Source organism: Rhinoraja longicauda, chromosome 5 (genome assembly GCF_053455715.1).
Source record: "Rhinoraja longicauda isolate Sanriku21f chromosome 5, sRhiLon1.1, whole genome shotgun sequence".
NCBI classification, from domain to species: Eukaryota; Metazoa; Chordata; class Chondrichthyes; order Rajiformes; family Arhynchobatidae; genus Rhinoraja; species Rhinoraja longicauda.
Window position 1 is genome coordinate 5,890,748 of NC_135957.1, and position 20,447 is coordinate 5,911,194.

Consider the following 20,447-nt stretch of genomic DNA (forward strand, 5'->3'; position numbering starts at 1 on the left):
CGGCGCTGCGAGGCAGCAAATCTACCACTGCGCCACCGTGCCATACCGTCTCCATGATTTCTGTTGCCCGCCTCAGTTGCGGTGGCGGGTGTTGGGAACCTGTGTCCCCCCCCCAACCGTCCGCACGCAAACCAGGGAACAACTCCGCTGCCCTTTGCTCCCGTAACCTGTAAACTGGACATCTATAAAAAGCACAATGGTTCCTGTTTGCTTATCGGCAAGGAATTCAGCTGTGATTAAGCGGCTTGTTATTAGAATCCTACTCCGAGGACGGGAATGTTGGCTTCTTAGTCCAACCTGACGTCTCCTGGGGGTCAGGATGTTTGTTTGCAGTGTTGAATTATCTCCGCCCCAGTTAGATGCCAGACTATTATTAATCAAATGGCGGCTAAGGTTCAAGGATGTATGTCTCCTCACACCAGGATAGGGAGGATCCCTGCCTGTTACAAAAATAAAATAATAATACGGGACAGTAGGATCTATTTTCTGCTGCTTGGGTGGTGTTTTGCTGGCACTCCACCAGCACACTGTGCTCCTATGGCGAGTCCGAAACTTGTTGGTTGTAGACGAAGTTTATTGCAGCCGCAATACACGAATACAGAGTTAAACAACAAGGTACAGGACAACCAATACAAACTTACTGTCTTCCTTGAAGACTTCGCCGAACTGACTAAAACGGGCGCCAAACGCGCACATGACATCGCTGGCCAATCAGCGATGTCGTTCCCTGGACCAATCCCCACGGTCGCGTTCCCACGTGACCTCGCTGGCCAATCCGAGGGTTCGACGACCTGGACCATTCTCTATGGTCGCTACATGACCCCCCCCCCAGAACCCGAGGTGCGGAACCTAGCTGGGAGCCGGATTTCGCGACCATAACGAGTACGGAGAGGGACAGCCTGAACCACAGGAGCCGGAGTTTCCGGACTTGGTGGAACAGCCGGAACGAGAGGTTCTGGAGGAACTACCGGCACGGGGGGTCCTGGAGGAACTGCCGAAACGGGGGGTCCTGGAGGAACTGTCGGAACGGGGGTTTCTGGACTGGGCGGAACTAACGGAGGTCGGCCTCTCCTAGGGGTTTGACCGACCAGGACTGGTTGATCCGGGTCCAAATGGGCAGGTTTAAGCCGGGACACCGAGACGAATTCACTCTTGCCGCCCATGTCTAAGGTGAAAGTAGCCGTTCCCTTACGTAAAACCCGGAACGGCCCTTGATAGACCCTCTGCAACGGGGCGCGATGGGCATCTTTACGCAGAAAAACAAACTCACAGTCCTTCAGGGAAGACGGTTCATGTACCATGGGACACCCATGACGTGAAGTCGGCACTGGAGCCAGGGAGCCCACCCGTTCCCGGAGGGATGCTAACGCTGATGGGACTGTAGGGAGCAGGGCTGAAGGGTCCGGAAACAGATCTCCGGGTACTCGAAGTGTCGAGCCATATACTAGCTCTGCGGACGACGCACCGAGATCTGGCTTAGGAGCAGTCCGGATGCCCAAAAGAACCCAAGGGAGTTGGTCTACCCAGTCCGGGCCTTCAAGCCTTGCACTGAGGGACGCCTTAAGTTGGCGGTGGAACCTTTCTACGAGTCCATTTGCCTGGGGGTGATATGCAGTTGTGGGTTGTAACTTGGACCCGTACAGTTCCGCCAGCGCGGCCCAGAGGGACGAAGTGAACTGTGGCCCTCTGTCAGTTGTAATAACTGCCGGGACCCCGAAACGAGCTACCCAATGAAGGGCCAAAGTCCTAGCACAAGACGCTGACGAGATATCAAACAATGGGAAAGCCTCTGGCCACCGGGTGAACCGATCCACCACCGTGAGGAGGTGGGTGTAGCCCCGGGAGGAAGGCAAAGGCCCGACCAAATCCACGTGGATGTGGAAAAAACGAAAAGCCGGGACCCCGAAATCCTGTACGGGGGGCTGGACGTGGCGCTGGACTTTAGCGGTCTGACAGGGCACGCAGGAACGTGCCCACCCCGCTACCTGTTTCCGCAGGCCATGCCAGACAAACCTCGCTGCTACCAAGGCAGAGGTGGAGCGGATGGACGGGTGCGCCAGCCCATGAATGGCATCGAAAACCCGGCGCTGAAGGGAGGGCGGTACTACCGGCCTGGGACGAGGAAGAGAAACATCGCACCAGACTTTCGTGCCCTCCGACCCACAAGCTACCTGGGCCAACTTCAATCCCGAAGTGGTGGACTGGTAAGCCGAAACGGTATCCGCTAGGAGCTGTGCCTTCGCGAGCTCCTGGGGATCCACTTCGCAGTCCACCGCCGAAATAGGGGGAAAAGCAGGTCTAGACAGGGCGTCAGCAACGGCATTAAGCTTACCCGCGATATGACGGACATCTGTGGTAAATTCGGAGATAGCAGTCAGGTGCCGCTGCTGGCGGGCCGACCATGGGTCAGACAATTTCAAAAAAGCAAATGTTAATGGCTTGTGGTCCGTAAATGCCACAAATGGGCGGCCCTCGAGGAAATACCTGAAATGACGGACAGCTAAATAGAGAGCCAGAAGCTCTCGGTCAAATGCGCTATATTTCAGCTCGGCCGAATTTAGTTGCCGGCTGAAAAACGCTAAAGGCTGCCAACGGCCACTGACCTGCTGCTCCAGAACCCCACCCACCGCCACGTCAGAGGCGTCAACCGTCAGGGCCGTGGGGGCGGAGGGGCTCGGATGGACCAACATGGTGGCGTCTGCCAAGGCTGCCTTAGCTGCCGTAAAAGCCGACTCTGCGGCCGGGGACCACAACAACTCTACCAGATTCCCTGCAAGGCATTGGAAAAGCGGGCGCAGGACTCGCGCCGCTGCCGGAACGAATCTATGGTAGAAATTAACCATGCCTACGAACTCCTGCAGCCCTTTTACTGTGGTGGGCCTGGGAAAAGCCCGGATAGCTTCCACCTTCTCGGGCAAAGGGGCGGCGCCGGCAGGAGTAATTCTGTGCCCTAGAAAATCGAGGGCAGGCAGGCCGAATTGACATTTGGAGGGTTGGATAATGAGCCCGTGGTCTTGGAGCCGCTGGAACACGGTCCGCAAATGGGCCTGGTGTTCCTGCACTGAGGGGCTGGCTACCAGGATGTCGTCTAAATAAATAAACAAAAAGGGTAAACCCCGGCCCACGCGGTCCATCAGTCGCTGGAAAGCCTGTGCCGCGTTCTTTAAACCGAAAGGCATACGCAACCATTCAAACAACCCGAACGGAGTAATCGTTGCAGTTTTTTGTATGTCCTCCGGTCGCACCGGAATCTGATGGTATCCTCGCACCAAATCGATTTTGGAAAACACCACCGCTCCTTCCAGCCCAGATGAAAAGTCCTGTAGGTGCGGTATGGGGTAGCGATCAGCCGTGGTGACAGCATTGAGACGCCGATAATCGCCACATGGCCTCCACCCCCCAGATGCCTTGGAGACCATGTGTAACGGCGAGGCCCACGGGCTGTCAGACTGACGGACAATTCCCATTTCCTCCATCTTCCTGAACTCCGCCCTTGCCACCACCAGTTTGTCTAGCGGTAGTCTCCTGGCCCGAGCGAAAACGGGAGGGCCTTCGGTGCGGATGTGATGGACCACACCGTGCTTAGCCGAAGGTGCGTCAAAACGTTGGACGAGCAGCTCTGGGAACTCTGCCAGAATCGCAGCATACGAGTCGGGGGCCGCGACGACGGCCTGGACAGTAGGGCTGGGCGAGGAGGCGATTGTCGGAGCGACGTGCTCATCTTCGGCAGAGGGTCGGAGGTCGTTACCGCGGACATCAGGAACCAGTGAAAAAGCCCAGAGAAAATCTGCGCCCAGGATCGCTTGTTTGACGTCGGCTATGATGAATGGCCATTCGTACGTGCGGAGGCCTAACACAAGGGACATCTTCCGTGTACCGAAAGTGCGAATTGGGCTGCCATTAACCGCGATGAGGGTGGGACCTGTCTTACCCGATCTGGTTTCGAGGTCGGTCGGCGGCACTATGCTGACGATGGCTCCCGTGTCTACCAAAAATTCTGTGTCCGTGAATCGATCATGGACATAGAGGCGCCGGTTCTGGCCAATCGTAACTGCCCCTATGTACGATCGGCCGAGGCATTTCCCGCGAAGGTACAAGGCAAACGACAGTTGCGGGATTCGTTACCCCATCGTAGGTGATAATAGCACCAGCCGCGCTTGTGCGGATCTTTTTGGCGGGCTTTCGGAGAATTGGCGGGAGACGTGGCGCCATCTTGCCGTCGCTGTGGCGTGGCCACCGATGTCGAGACTTTGTTGATTGAACCACTTGCCTTGTTTTTTGCCGCTATGAGCGCGTCCGCTTTCGCTGCATATGCTTCGGGGTCCTTAAAAGAACAATCCGTAAGCAGCAGTCGGACATCCTCGGGAAGTTTCTCGCGGAATGCCTGTTCAAACATCGGGCAATCCGTATGCTCACCGGCTAGCATCATCATTTCGGCCATGAGGACGGAAGGCAGTTGGTCTCCAAGATCCGGTAGGTGCAGAAGTTTTGCCGCACCACCATGCTTATTCAACCCGAAGGTTCGTAGTAATACCTTCTTCATGGCCTCGTATTTGTCTTCCGCAGGTGAATTTACGATGAACCGCATCACGCGCTTGGTTGTGTCCGGCGATAGCGCGCTGACGAGGTAGAAGTACTTCGTGGACTCGTCCGACACCTTCTTTATATGGAATTGAGCCTCGGCGTGCATAAACCAAGCTTGCGGTGCGTACGTCCAAAATAACGGAAGATGAACGCCTGCCGCGCTTGACTCCGGTGTGCCCTGCTCAGCCATCGTCAACGAGGCGTCGGGTTCCTGCTCAGTCGGTGATCGTCCAGATCACGTCGGGGTCACCAATATGGCGAGTCCGAAACTTGTTGGTTGTAGACGAAGTTTATTGCAGCCGCAATACACGAATACAGAGTTAAACAACAAGGTAAAGGACAACCAATACAAACTTACTGTCTTCCTTGAAGACTTCGCCGAACTGACTAAAACGGGCGCCAAACGCGCACATGACATCGCTGGCCAATCAGCGATGTCGTTCCCTGGACCAATCCCCACGGTCGCGTTCCCACGTGACCTCGCTGGCCAATCCGAGGGTTCGACGACCTGGACCATTCTCTATGGTCGCTACACTCCTCACTTTGTTCAGTAGGGGAAAGGGGAAATCGTTTGGCTGGAATGCTGGAACCCAGGAATGAGTGGGTTAACATATGATGGGCGTTTGACAGCACTGGGCCTGTACTTGCTGGAGTTTAGAAAGTTGAGGGGGGGACATTGAAACTTACAGAATAATGAAAGGCACAGATAGAGTGGATGTGGAGAGGATGTTTCCACTGGTGGGAGAGTCTAGGACCAGAGGTCACGGCCTCAGAATTAAAGGGCGCTCTTTTAGAAAGGAGGTGAGGAGGAACTGCTTTAGTCAGCGGGTATTTAATCTGTGGAACTCATTGCCACAGAGGGCCATGGAGGCCAAGTCAGTGGATGTTTTTAAGGCAGAGATAGACAAGTTCTTGATTAGAACGGGTGTCAAGGGTCATGGGGAGAAGGCAGGGAAATGGGATTAGGAGGCAGAGATCAGCCTTGATTGGATGGCAGAGTGGACTCGATGGGCCGAGTGGCCTGATTCTACACCTGTAACTTGTGAACTTGTACACCTTATCGCTGACGTCAGACGCTGATGAAGCAGCCATGTGGCGTGGACGGTTTACGTTCACGGATGAATTTCATCAGTCCATGAGGTCATAAGCGATAGGAGCAGAATCAGGCCATTCGGCCCATCAAGTCTACTCCGCCATCCAATCGCGGCTGATCTATCTCTCCCTCCTAACCCCATTCTCCTGCCTTCTCCCCAGAACCCCTGACACCCATACTAATCAAGAATCTACTGTATCTATCTCTGTCTTAAAAATATCATTTGATAGCTCCACAGCCTTCTGTGGCGATAAATCCCACAGATTCACCACCCTCGGTTTCTCCCGTTTGATTTCAAGGGCAGCACGGTGGCGCAGCACTGGAGTTGCTGCCTTGCAGAGCTTGCAGCACCAGAGACCCGGGTTCAATCCCAACATTTGAACTGCCAAGGTGTAGCAGGGCGTGGCCCAAGCGAAGATAAACAGGACTAGTTTATGGACACCGAAGGCAGACACAAAATGCCGGTGTAACTCAGCGGGTCAGGCAGCATCTCTGGAGAGAAGGAATGGGTGACGTTTCAGGTCGAGACCCTTCTTCAGACTGAGAGTCAGGGGAGAGGGAGACACTCTGACAATGGAGGAGGCCCAGGACAGAAAGGTCAGTGTGGGAATTGGAGGGGGAGTTAAAGTGTTTAGCAACTGGATTTAGGCACACTATGGACCACCTCCTGCCTTGTTCTATTTGTATTTTGCACTATCTTTTGTCTTTTTTCTGTTTACTGTCTTTAATGAATTTATGACTAATTTATGTATCATTCACTTTTCCATCTGTTGTTCGAGTCTTTGTATCCATTGACCTGACTTTGATAATAAAGATTTTTTACAGTAACTGATATTCTAATTCCCAAAACAAAATCTAAACCAAGAAATACAGAGTTCGAAACGATATTGTATTTTTTTCATTGAATTGTTTATTATAATTTGCTTCTTGATCATAACCTGAAATGAGTAGATGTCTTTTACATAAAAATCATTCCACAAACGCAGGACATGCAGTTCGCAGTGTGGCCTAGCGTTCAATATGTATATGCCCAGTAGATCTTTAAACAAGGTACAAGAGAATTTGTGGGCATCTTTGCAGATTTGCTAAAGATTTGATTATGCAGTTTTATTTATGCAAACAGAAAAAAACCTTAGCAGGTAATATAGAGGAGCAACAGATTTGATTCATTTCACACGTGCTGCCTGGATTAGAGGGCATTAGCTATAAGGAGAGGTTGGACAATCTTGCATTGTTTCTTCTGGAGCACCGGAGGCTGACGTGAGACCTGATAAAAGTCTGCAAAATTGTGAGACAGATAGGACAGTCAGAGCATTTTGCAGTGTTTCTTCCCAGCTGTTATCGGGCAACTGAACCATCCTACTGTCTACCTCATTGGTGACCCTCGGACTATCCTTGATCGGACTTTGCTGGCTTTACCTTGCACCAAACGTTATTCCCTTATCATGTATCTATACACTGTAAATGGATCGATTGTAATCTTGTATTGTCTTTCCGCTGACTGGAGAGCACGCAACATAAGCTTTTCACTGCACCTCAGTACACGTGACAATGAACTCAACTAAACTAAACTGATGGGAGATGTCAAAGACTAAAAAGAATAGCTTTAAGGTGAAAGTGGAAACATTTTAAGGAGATGTGCAGGTTAAGTTTTCTTCAGTGTAGGTTTAGGTTTATTATTGTTCCTTGTACAGAGATACAGTGAAAAGCTTTGCTTTGCATGCTATCTAATGAAATCAGATAATATTTTTTATAATTATGGTCAGGCTAAACCAAATATAATACGTTGAGCAAAGGGGAGGATACAGAGTGCAGAATATAGTTCTCAGCATTGTAGCGCACCAGTTCCACAGACAAAGTCCAATGTTCGCAATGGGGTAGAGGTGAATGGGACAGTACCCTAGCTTATGGAAGGACCGTTCAGAAGCCTGAAAACAGAGGGGAAGAGGCTGTGCCTGAATCTGGTGGTGCGCGCTTTCAAGCTTCTGTGCCTGATAAGTGCCTGGAATGCAGTGAGACAGTGATGTTTAAGAGCCTTTTAGATAGGCACATGGTTATGCAGGGAATGGAGGATATGGATCACATGCAGACAGAGGAGATGAGGTGAATATTTTGATTATTCTCCACTGACCCTGAATCTTTGAAACATCAGCAGGAACAGAATCCTTCAACGTTGTTAACACAACATAGCAGAGCGTTTGTCAGCACTGGGCCTGCATTCGCTGGAGTTTAGAAGGATGAGGGGGGACCTCATTGAAACGTATAGAATAGTGAAAGGCTTGGATAGAGTGGATGCAGAGAGGAAGTTTCCACTAGTGGGAGAGTCTAGGACCAGAGGTCACAGCCTCAGAATTACAGGACATTCCTTTAGGAAGGAGATGAGGCGGAATTTCTTTAGTCAGAGGGTGGTGAATCTGTGGAATTCATTGCAACAGGAGGCCAAGAGGCGCAGTGGCACAGCGGTAGAGCTGCTGACTTACAGCGAATGCAGCGTCGGAGACACGGGTTCCATCCCGACTACGGGTGCCGTCTGTACGGAGTTTGTTCGTTCTCCCCGTGACCTGCATGGGTTTTCTCCGAGATCTTCGGTTTCCTCCCACACGCCAAAGACGTACAGATTTGTAGGTTAATTGGTTTGGTAAATGTAAAAATTGTCCCAAGTGGGTATAGGATAGTGTTAATGTGCGGTGGGCCGAAGGGCCTGTTTCCGCGTTGTATCTCTAAACTAAACTAAATTAAACTAAACTAAGTCAATGGATATTTATAAGGCAGAGATAGATAGATTCTTGACTAGTATGGGTGTCAGAGGTTATGGGGAGAAGGCAGGAGAATGGGAGAGAGATCAGCCATGATTGATTGGCAGAGTAGACTCGATGGGCCGAATGGCCAAATTCTGCTTTTAGCACTAATGACTCAACAACAAAGAGGTTGAAAGGTTGAGAATGCAGATGCTGGAATCTTGAGTGAAACACTGGACAAAGTGCTGGAGGAACTCAGCGGGACAGGCAGCATCTGTGGTGGGGCTGGACAGATGACGTTTCGGGTCACGACAATTTCTTCAAACGCGGGTTTAAATGTTATAATGGCAGAGTTGAAGGCACATTCAGATAGTCCATGATCACACTGAATGCTGGTGCATTCTTTGTTGGGGCAAACGGACTATTTCTGGTCCTGATTTGCTTCAATCTGAAATATTAATTCGGCTTCTCTCCCCACAGAGGCCGGCTAACCCGCTGGGCATTTTCAGCACTTCTTGTCCTTATTTTGGAGAGGACATGGGTGGTCTCTTGAGCAAAACACAAAGTGCTGGAGGGACTCAGCGGGTCAGGCAGCATCTGTGGAGGGAATGGACTGGTGAGGTTTCGGGTCGGGTGGAGTAAGAGCGAGAAATCTGAAAAAGAGTGGTGAGGAGGGATCTGCAGTTCTTTCCTACAGGTTTGTAGGTTAATTGGCTTAGTACACATGTAAATTATCCCAAGTGTGTGTAGGATAGTGTTAGTGTGCGGGGATCGCTGGTCGGTGCGGACTCGGTGGGCCCAAGGACCTGTTTATGTGCTGTTCCTCTTAACTAAACTAAAAGGGAAATGGGGGGGGAGGGGACTCGGGGATGAGGGATGAGTGAATGGAGGGGAGAGGGAGCAGGGTGACTTGGGAAGGTGGGAGATGGAAACAGAGGGGGTGGAGGTTGGGGTGGTATTACTTCAAATTGGAGACTTCAATGTTCCTACCATGGGGCTGTGAGCTGCCCAAGCACAATATGAGGTGCTGTTCCTCCAGTTTGCGTGTGACCTCACTCTGACAGTGGAGGGGGCCCAGGACAGAAAGGTCAGCGTGGGAATGGGAAGGGGGGGCGTTAAAGTGTTTGGCAACCGGGAGATCCAGCAGGCCTTGGCGGGCCGGGCACTGGTGTTTGGTGGATCGTTTGCCCAGTCTACGCTTGGCGTCCTGCAAGCCACATGTGGAGCAGTGCATGCCGACAATGTGGTTTTATTGTGTTGTGGGGTGGGGATGGTCGCAGGGGTTGGTTGGAGGTCCAGGCTCCGTTGCTGAGTCTTTGAGCGATGGAGAAGGGCGGGCGGGCTGAATGATGATCCATGTTGCCTCATTCACACGTTGGAATTGCTCGTCTCCCGTGCTCGGGCTACACCTCAACGTTCCAAGGAGTAAAGGTTCCCGGTTCCGCAGGAGGGCACTGGGGAAGGAAGGACAACCAGGTCCATTGTTACTTTCACGTGCACAATGAAAATCCACCCTGCAGTTGATGATGTAGGTGCAAATACACTGCATCACAGCCTGGTGTGGGAACAGCTCTGCCCGAGACCGCAAGACACTGCAGAGAGTCGTGGATGCAGCCCAGTCCATCCCACAGACCAGACTCCCCACCATCCACTCCATCTACACCTCACGCTGCCTCGGGAAAGCAGCCGACACAATCAAAGACTTGTCCCACCCCGGTCATTCCTTCATCTCCCCGCTCCCGTCCGGCAGAAGGTACAGAAGCTTGAAAGCGCGCACCACCAGACTCAGGGACAGCTTCACCCCTCTGTTATCAGGCTTCTGACTTTGAGACAAAGTCCAATGTCCGCAATGGGGTAGAGGTGAATCGGACAGTAGCGTAGCTTATGGAAGGGCTGTTCAGAAGCCTGATCACAGAGGGGAAGATACAGAGTGAGAAGGCCGAGTGTGTGGGCAATGTTGGCGGTGGGCCAGTGAGGAGTGTTCCAGCCCGCCCCCTCGGCCCCTCGGCCCCTCGGCCCGGCCCTACGGTGGGAAGCCCGTACCATCTGAGTGAGGAAGTCGGTGCAGGCCAGTCGTATCCTGTCTGGCGTGGCCGGGCTGTCTAGACGGAACGGCTCCGAGACTCCGGCCCCTGTCCTGCTGGCGGCCACGGCATCCTTGATGGCAAAGAATATGGAGGCAGCAAGAAACAGAGGGGGCTCTCCGACGGCCTGTGGGGAACACACCAGATCACAGATCACTCACACCCCACCAATAAACACCAGATCCCAGTGGATCACTCACACCCCACCAATAAACACACCACAGCCCAGTGGATCACTCACCCACCCACCAATAAACACCAGATCGCAGTGGATCACCCACACCCCACCAATAAACACACCAGATCCCAGTGGATCACTCACCCACCCTCCAATAAACAACAGATCCCAGTGGATCACCCACACCCCGCCAATAAACAGCCCAGTGGATCACTCACCCACCCACCAATAAACACGAGATCGCAGTGGATCACTCACACCCCACCAATAAACACACCAGATCCTAGTGGAACACTCACACCCCACTAATAAAGAGCCCAGTGGATCACTCACCCACCCCACCAATAAACACACCACAGCCCAGTGGATCACTCACCCTCCCTCCAATAAACACCAGATCCCAGTGGATCACTCATCCACCCTCCAATAAACACACCAATGGATCACTCACCCACCCTCCAATAAACACCAGATCCCAGTGGATCACTCCCACCCCTCCAATAAACACACCAGTGGATCACTCACCCACCCCTCCAATAAACACACCACAGCCCAGTGGATCACTCCCACCCCACCAATAAACACACCAGTGGATCACTCACCCACCCCTCCAATAAACACCAGATCCCAGTGGATCACTCCCACCCACCCGTGCAATAAACATACCACAACCTAGTGGATCACTCCCACCCACCCACCCCTCCAATAAACCAATAAAAACCAAGGCCAGTGGATCACTCACAGCAATTCCTCCGACATCACCAATCTTAGCTTAGGATAGTGGATCACTCACATTCATCCCTCCAAAAGTCCCTTGCCGAGCCCACAGCCCAACGACCACCCATTCTCTCACTGTCCAGCCATTATTCCCCCCCCCCCCCACCGCTCCCTCCCACCCATATCCCTCCCTCCGGCTTTACATTTCACTCCTCTCCTCTCCTTACTTGACCCCCATTTGTCACCTGTTCACCTCCAGCCATCAACCTCCCTTCCTCCCCGCTCACCTGTATCCACCTATCACTCGCCAGGCTTTGACCTGCCTCCACATCTCCTCCAGATTTCTCCCCCCCCCCCCATTACAATCAGTCTGAAGAGGGGCCCTGACCTGTCCGCTCCCTCCCCAGTTGCTGCGTGACCCGCTGAGTTCCTCCAACACTGTGTGTTTCATATTATACTTGGACATAGTTGGATAGTTTTCTGTAGAACACGAGTTTGAGGGAAGATCTGATAGAAGTATATATAATTATGGGAGGCATAGATAAGGTAGATAGCCTGAACCTTTTCCCCAGGATGGAAATGTCAGATTAGTTTAGTTTAGTTTAGTTTAGAGATACAGCGCGGAAACAGGCTCTTCGGCCTACCGAGTCCGCGCCGACCAGCGATCCCGCACACTAACACTATCCTACACACACCAGGGACAATTTACATTTATACCAAGCCAATTAACCTACAAACCTGTACGTCTTTGGAGTGCGGGAGGAAACCGAAGATCTCGGAGAAAACCCACGCAGGTCACGGGGAGAACGTACAAACTCCGTACAGACGGCACCCGTGGTCAGGATGGAACCCGGGTCTCCGGCGCTGTGGGGCAGCAACTCTACCGCCGCGCCACCGTGCCATCCCCGGAGGGTACAGCTTTAAGGTGAGAGGGGCAAAGTTTAAAGGAGATGTGTGGGGGCAGGTTTTTTACATAGAGGGTGGTGGGGGCCTGGAACACGCTGCCAGGGGTGGTGGTGGGGGCAGATACGATAGTGGCATTTAAGAGGCTTTAGGATAGATTTATGGATATGCTGGGAATGGTTTGGATAAGGATTATGTACAGGAGGTGGGTTGGTCTTGGCGTCATGTTCGGCACAGACCGTGTGGGCCGAAGGGCCTGTTCCTGTGCTGTACTGTTCTATGTTATTTAACATGTTCCGGGGAGCATCCTCCATCTAGAAACTCGGAACTGCGGATGTTGGTTTGGCAAGGAAAGACACAAAGTGCTGGAGTAACTCAGCGGGCCAGGCAGCGTCTCTGGAGGGCATGGGTAGGCAACGTTTCGGGTCGGGACCCTTCTTCAGACTAGTAGGTCAGCATCGTACATCTGATGCAACCCTTCCTCAGGTCCCGTTCACAGGATGACGTTCAACCTTGAACAAAATCTTCACTTTTAAACTGTTGCTGAAAAGAATCACAACATTCACGAAAATGTGTATTCAACAGGAATTGCTTCAATGGGTCTACTGTGGACAGGGTGAGCAGTTTTAAATACTTGGGAGTCCGCATCACAGAGGATCTGACGTGGGCAACGCACATTGCCGCACTGGTGGGTAAGGCAAAGCAGCGCCTTTACCACCTTAGACAATTGAGGAAATTCAGAGTGTCTCTAAGGATCCTTCATTGCTTCTACTCTGGGGCTGTAGAGAGCATCCTGTCCGGCAACATTACAGTCTGGTTTGGGAACAGCTCTGCCCAGGACAGGATGGCCCTGCAGAGAGTAGTGCGTTCGGCAGAACGCACCATGGGAACTACACTCGCCCCCCTGCAGGACCTATACATCAGGAGGTGCAGATCCAGAGCAAGCAACATCATGAGGGACCCCTGCCACCCCAGCAACGGACTGTTCCAGCTGCTACGGTCAGGCAAACGCCTCCGCTGTCACGCTGTGAAAACGGAGAGGATGAGACGGAGCTTCTTCCCACAGGCCATCAGGACTGTTAACTATTATAACTCCAGGGACTAAATTTTTGTCGACACTAATAGTAACTTATTAACTTTATTTATATGCTGTAACTGTAATTCTTTTTGTGCACAACCCGCAGGCATTGCCACTTTCATTTCACTGCACAGTATGTGTATGTGACAAATAAATTTGACTTGACTTGACTTGACTAAATGCGGGTTTGGTAACTTTGCTTTAAAATCATTGAAAGCAGCTCCCTCTGTCGGCTAAGCAGCAGATGTTCTGCACTCACCTTGGATGAATAGATGGCTTTCTTGTTGGGAGCTTCCCGAAGGAGGGACACGTTGAACAGGGCAGGAATGTCGCCAGCGGCCGGGATCTTGTAGGAGCCGGGACCCCGTGTGTACAGAACTCCATCCGGAGAATAACGCAACTCCTCCAGAGTGAAGAGACCCAGACCCTGGGCAAAGGCACCTTCCACCTGAGAGAGGAGGGGGGAGGGAGAGGGGGAGGGGGAGGGGGAGAGAGGGAGGGGAGAGAGGGAGAGGGAGAGAGGGAGGGGAGAGAGGAGAGAGAGCGGGGGGGGGGTGTGGGGGGGGGAGGGAGAGGGGGGAGTGAGAGATGGGGAGTGAGAGAGGGGGAGAGAGGAGAGAGGGAGAGAGAGAAGGAGAAAGAGAGGGAGAGAGAAAGGGAGAGGGAGAGGGGGGAGTGAGAGAGGGAGAGAGGAGAGGGAGAGAGGAGAGGGAGAGAGAGGGGTGTGTGGGGGGGGGGGGAGAGAGGGGAAGTGAGAGAGGGGGAGAGAGGAAAGAGGGAACGAGAGAGGGGGGAGTGAGAGAGGGGTGGAGAGGGGAGAGAGAGAGGGGAAGTGAGAGAGGGGGAGTGAGAGATAGGAGAGAGGGGAGTGATAGGGGGAGGGGGAGAGGGATGAGGGAGGGGGACGGAAAGAGGGTGGGGGAGAGAGGGAGGGGGAGGGAGAGAAAGATGAAGAGAGGAGAGAGTGGGAGGCAGGGGATAGGAGAGGGATGGAGGGGGAGAGAGATACAGAGACAGGCAGAGGGAGAGGGGGAGAGAGATACAGAGACAGACAGAGGGATAGTGAAAGATGGAGAGATACAGAGAAGGGGAGGGAAAAGGACAGGGAGAGAGAGAGGGGATAGAGAGAGGGAGAGAAAAATAGGGTATGAACAAGAGATAGACAGATAGACACACAGTCATTGTTCTATCTAGGACACTTTTGACTCCTGACTCTTGACTCTTCTTGTGGAGCTGTGGTTTCTGTCTTCACACATTGCCTCCGAATTCCCCTCATGATTCTTTACATGGCTCTCCAATCCACCAGCAGGTCTTGGGGATGTGTGAGGAAACCGGATCAGCCGGGGGTGTGTTGGGGTGGGAGACTCACGGGGACGCAAGGATTCAACTCTCAGGATTTAGCTCTTGGGGATAAAGGAATCAAGGGATGTGGGGGAAAAGCAGGAACGGGGTACTGCTTGCGACCCGTTGCCGGGGATCGACTGTGGAGAGCTCCAACCGCGGGGCCTGTGGACTTTAACACCGTGAAGCCCGCGGTCTCTGGTGAGAAGAGGCCGACTCGGGAGCTCCGTGCCGCGGGGAGTTTCGATCGCCCCGACACGAGGGCCTCGGACAGTTGGCTGCGGGGCCTTTGATCAGGGACTGCGGACGGTTCAACAGCCCCGACCGCGGGTGAACAAAGAGGAAGATGTTTGAACTTTATTACCTTCCATCACAGTGAGGAATGTGGAATCCGCTGTGGTGGATGTTCATGTTAAACTTTACTTTGTGTGGCTGTGTGTCTTGTTGCTTTTCACTTGGTATGGCTGTGTGGTCACTCAAATTTCACCGTACCTTAATTGGTACGTGTGACAATAAACTGATCTTGAAATCTTGATTTGAGATGATCAGCCCTGATCACATTGAATGGCAGTGCTGGCTTGAAGAGCCGAATGGCCTACTCCTGCACCTATTTTGCTATGTTTCTATGAACCGTGCAAACCCCACACAGACAGCGGTCAGGGTCGAACCTGTGTCCTTGGAGCTGTGAGGCGGCGACTCTACCACAGTTTAAGAATAAGGGGTAGGCCATTTAGAACGGAGATGAGGAAAAAACTTTCTCAGTCAGAGAGTTGTGAATCTGTGGAATTCTCTGCCCCAGAAGGCAGTGGAGGCCAATTCTCTGAATGCATTCAAGAGAGAGCTGGATAGAGCTCTTAAGGATAGCGGAGTCAGGGGGTATGGGGAGAAGGCAGGAACGGGGTACTGATTGAGAATGATCAGCCATGATCACATTGAATGGCGGTGCTGGCTCGAAGGGCCGAATGGCCTACTCCTGCACCTATTGTCTATTGTCTAGGTGCGCCACCCTGTGGACATGCCGTTCACTGCACTGTGAGACTTTGAGAAAACAGAGACACAGAGAAAGCTGCAACGAGATGGGCCAACGTGTGTCCTTGAGATACTGTCTGATGTTGCAGACTATATTCTGCCTGCCGTTTCTCTCCCTTCACTCTACCTAGTTAGTTTAAGAAAATAACTGCAGATGCTGGTACAAATCGAAGGTATTTATTTCACACAATGCTGGAGTAACTCAGCAGGTCAGGCAGCATCTCAGGAGGGAAGGAATGGGTGACGTTTCGGGTCGTGACCCTTCCTACCTAGTTAGTTGTTCAGTTTAGAGATACAGCATAGAAACAGGCCAACAAGTCATGCCAACCATCGATCACCCATTCACGCTAGTTTATGGCTAATATTGCTTTTGCTAATTGTTTAATTAAATGAGTCTAACTCATTTGCTAATTCTTTAATTAAATTAGTCTAACAGCTAAACAAAAACATTGAATTGATTGAAAGATTAACCACGGAAACAGGCCTTTTGGCCCAACAAGTCCATGCTGTCCATCGATCGCCCGTTCACACTAGTTCTGTGTTCTCCCACTTTCGCATCCACTCCCTGCACACTGGGGGCAATTTACAGAGGGCCAATTCACTGACAAACCCACATGTCTCCCGGATGCTCCGGTTTCTTCCCACACTCCAAAGCAATACCGGTTTGTAGGTGGATTGGCTTCTGTAAATAATTTCTAGTGGGTAGGTTAGAGAGAGTGTTGTTGTACTTCGTGGTCCGGTACCTGTTGTACCTTTAGTGACTCTGGACGGACCACAAGTACACGTGTGTAAAAGGTTATAATGCTGGAGCTCAACTCCAGGCTGTTTATTCCGTGGCCACCTGGAACCAGAGTGGCCACCTAATCACCTCATTCTCTTATATACATGTTACTACACAGGCAAACAAAGTAGTCCTTGTGATACAACAAAGTAGTCCCTACAATATCACAAGTGTACGGGATGATCACTGGGCCGGGTGGACTCGGTGGGCCGAATGGCCTGTTTCCATGCTGTATCTCTGAACTAAACTAAATAAGCAAAGTCATGGGCTGTGGACCCATCTTGGACAGGCCGAGATCCAGGAATCCCAGCCGCACCTGGAGTACTGTGTGCAGTTGTACAGGGCCCTAGTGAGACCGCACCTGGAGTACTGTGTGCAGTTGTACAGGGCCCCAGTGAGACCGCACCTGGAGTACTGTGTGCAGATTTGGTCTCCAAATTTGAGGAAGGATATTCTTGCTATTGAGGGCGTGCAGCGTAGGTTTACTAGGTTAATTCCCGGAATGGCGGGACTGTCATATGTTGTAAGACTGGAGCGACTAGGCTTGTATACACTGGAATTTAGAAGGATGAGAGGGGATCTTATCGAAACATATAAGATTATTATTGGACACGTTAGAGGCAGGAAACATGTTCCCGATGTTGGGGGAGTCCAGAACAAGGGGCCACAGTTTAAGAATAAGGGGTAGGCCATTTAGAATGGATATGAGGAAAAACTTTTTCAGTCAGAGGCAGTGGAGGCCAATTCTCTGAATGCATTCAAGAGAGAGCTAGATACTCTTAAGGATAGCGGAGTCAGGGGGTATGGGGAGAAGGCAGGAACGGGGTACTGATTGAGAATGATCAGCCATGATCACATTGAATGGCGGTGCTGGCTCGAAGGGCCGAATGGCCTCCTCCTGCACCTATTGTCTATTGTCTTTCCCCACTGTTCCCTCTTGCTCACCTGCCCAATGTCCACCGCTGGGTTCAGGCTCAGACCCACATCCATGACGATATCTGTGCGCAGGTTCTGAAATCAAACAGAGTCCGGGGTTACGGCGGGATTCACCAGCACCCTCCATCAGCATTCAGACCAGTGGATACAAGCACTGCGTCACAGTGGTGCAGCAGGTAGAGCCGCTGCCTCACGCAGCCAGAGACCCTGGGTTCGATCCCGACCTTGGGTGTCTTCTGTGTGTGTGTGTGTGTGTGTGTGTGTGTGTGTGTGTGTGTGTGTGTGTGTGTGTGTGTGTGTGTGTGTGTGTGTGTGTGTGCGTGTGTGTGCGTATGTGTGTGTGTGGGTGTGTGTGTGTGTGTGTGTGTGTGTGTATGTGTGTGTGTGTGTGCGCGTCTGTGTGTGTGTGTGTGTGTGTGTGTGTGTGTGTGTGTGCGTGTGTCTGTGTGTGTGTGTGTGTGTGTGGAGTTTGCACGTTCTCCCATGTGACCGCGTGGGTTTCCTCCCTTGACCCAAACACATGCGGATTTGTGGGTGAATTGGCCTTCTTGTAAATTGGCCCTCTCGTGTGTAAGGAGTGGATAAGAGAGTGGGATAATGTAGAACTAGTGCTGCTAACAGGTGATCGATGGTTGGTGTGGACTCGGTGGCCAGTAGGCACTGTATCCATAGATTGACACAAAAAGCTGGAGTAACTCAGCGGGACAGGCAGCATCTCTGGAGAGAAGGAATGGGTGACGTTTCAGGTCGAGACCCTTCTTCAGACTGAGAGTCAGGTGAATAGGTTGTGTTTGTTGGGAATAGGCTGCACTGACTCAATCTCTGTCTATCTCTCTTTCATACTCTATTTTTCTCTCCCTCTCTATCCCCTCTCCCTTTCCCTGTCTTTTCCCCTCCCCTTCTCTCTCTCTCTCTCTCTCTCTCTCTCTCTCTCTGTATCTCTCCATCTTTCGCTATCGCTCTGTCTGTCTCTCTCTCTCTCCCCCTCTCCCTCTGCCTCTCTCCCCCTCTCTCTCATTCTCTCATTCTCTCTCTGTCTCTCCATACTCTCCCCCTCCATCACTCTCCCATCCCCTGTCTCCCACTATCTCCTCTCTCCATCTTTCTCTCCCTCTCCCTCCCTCTTTCCCCGTCCCTCTCTCCGCCCCCCTCTCTCCCTCTGTCAAATGCTGTATCTTTCAATCAATTCAAATTTAAAAAACTGGAGGTTAGATTAATTTAATTAAAGAATTAGCAATTGTAATGTTAGCCATGAACTTGTGTTGAGTGGGTGATCGATGGTCAGCATGGATTCATTGGGCTGAAGGGCCTGTTTCCCTGCTTTATCTCTCAATCAATGTCTTAGTTTAGTTTAGAGATACAGCGCGGAAACAGGCCCTTCAGCCCACCATGTCTGTGCCGACCAGCGATCCCCACACACTAGCACTATCCTACACACACTGGTGACAATTTACAATTTTTACCAAAGCCAATTAACCTACAAACCTGTACGTCTTTGGAGTGTGGGAGGAAACTGGAGCTCCCAGAGAAAACCTATGTGGTCATTGGGAGAACGTACAAACTCTGTACAGACAGCACCCGTAGTCAGGATGGAACCCGGGTCTCTGGCGCTGTGGGGCAGCAACTCTACTGCTGCGCCACCGTGCCGCCCTAATGTCAATCAATCAATCCAGCAACGTCCCATAAATAGCTGTGAATCAGGGGATGGGAAGGAAGGAAGGACTCTGGAACATTACCAGGGATGTGATCACATTCAAACCACTGGCGTTGTTGGAATGAGTGGGTTAACATATGATGAGCGTTTGTCAGCACTGGGCCTGTACTCGCTGGAGTTTAGAAGAATGAGGGGGGACATATCGAATGGTGAAAGGCTTGGATGGAGTGGATGTGGAGAGGATGTTTCCACTGGTGGGAGAGTCTAGGATTAGAAGTCATAGCCTCAGAATCAAAGGACGTTCCTTCAGGAAGGAGATGAGGAGGAATTTCTTTAGTCAGAGGGTGGTGAATCTGTGGAATTCATTGCCACAGAAGGCTGTGGAGGCCACGTCAATGGATGTTTTTAAGGTGGAGATAGATAGATTCTTGATTAGTACGGGTGTCAGAGGTTATCGGGAGAAGGCAGGAGAATTTGCGTTTGGAGGGAGAGATAGATCAGCCATGATTGAATGGCGGGGGTTGACTTGATGGGCCTTAATGGCCTAATTCCGCTCCAATCACTTATGACCTTATGAACCATGAACTAGGCCAGTGTCTGAGATCTGATGGACTCCTTCTTAAGGTCTTAAAAGAAGGGGCCTGTGAGAAAGTTGATGCGCTGATGCGCCAGTAACTGTTCCAAAGTTCTCCAGATTTATTAAAATGGTGGAACGGGCTCGATGGGCCAAGTGGCCGCTCACGATCGAATCCAACCCGGATATGGATGCAGAGTGCTGGAGTAACTCAGCGGGTCAGGCAGCATCTCTGGAGAACATGGATGGGTGACGTTTCACAGAGTGCTGGAGTAACTCAGCGGGTCAGGCAGCATCTGTGGAGAACATGGATGGGTGACGTTTCACAGAGTGCTGGAGTAACTCAGCGGGTCAGGCAGCATCTCTGGAGAACATGGATGGGTGACGTTTCACAGAGTGCTGGAGTAACTCAGCGGGTCAGGCAGCATCTCTGGAGAACATGGATGGGTGATGTTTCGGTTTGGGATCCTTCTTCGCACTCAGGCAATCGAACCCGGGTCTCTGGCGCTGTAAGGCCGCGACTCTGCCGCTGCGCCACCCTGGCGCCTGTTCCCGATTCAGACGTTCTTACCTTGTGGTCCCCGGTGAGACAGTCAACTTCTACCTCCGAGCTGGCCACGCCGTAACTGAAGTAACTGTAAGGTCTTCCCCTGTTCTCATTCCAATTGTAGTTCAGATCAGGAGTCCTATCCAGGGAACATTGGTCTGTGTCAGTTTAGTTTAGTTTAGTTTACTTTAGAGATAGAGCGCGGAAGCA

The 20,447-nt window shown here is 51.8% G+C and overlaps 1 protein-coding gene across 8 annotated transcripts in view; it reads right to left on the minus strand.

Annotated features, from left to right (window-relative positions):
• Positions 1 to 6,564: 6,564 nt before the first annotated feature.
• Positions 6,565 to 20,447, minus strand: part of LOC144593363 (xanthine dehydrogenase/oxidase-like) — a 159,992-nt gene continuing 146,109 nt past the window's right edge. For all 8 annotated transcript variants that reach the window (XM_078398816.1, XM_078398820.1, XM_078398815.1 and 5 more), the window contains 5 exons: positions 20,262 to 20,376; positions 17,472 to 17,537; positions 13,635 to 13,823; positions 10,459 to 10,626; positions 6,565 to 9,869 (listed from right to left, as the gene is read on the minus strand). In XM_078398816.1, the coding sequence (XP_078254942.1) occupies positions 9,819 to 9,869; positions 10,459 to 10,626; positions 13,635 to 13,823; positions 17,472 to 17,537; positions 20,262 to 20,376 (589 nt within the window). In that variant the 3' untranslated portion in view covers positions 6,565 to 9,818. The remainder of the gene's footprint in view (positions 9,870 to 10,458; positions 10,627 to 13,634; positions 13,824 to 17,471; positions 17,538 to 20,261; positions 20,377 to 20,447) is intronic.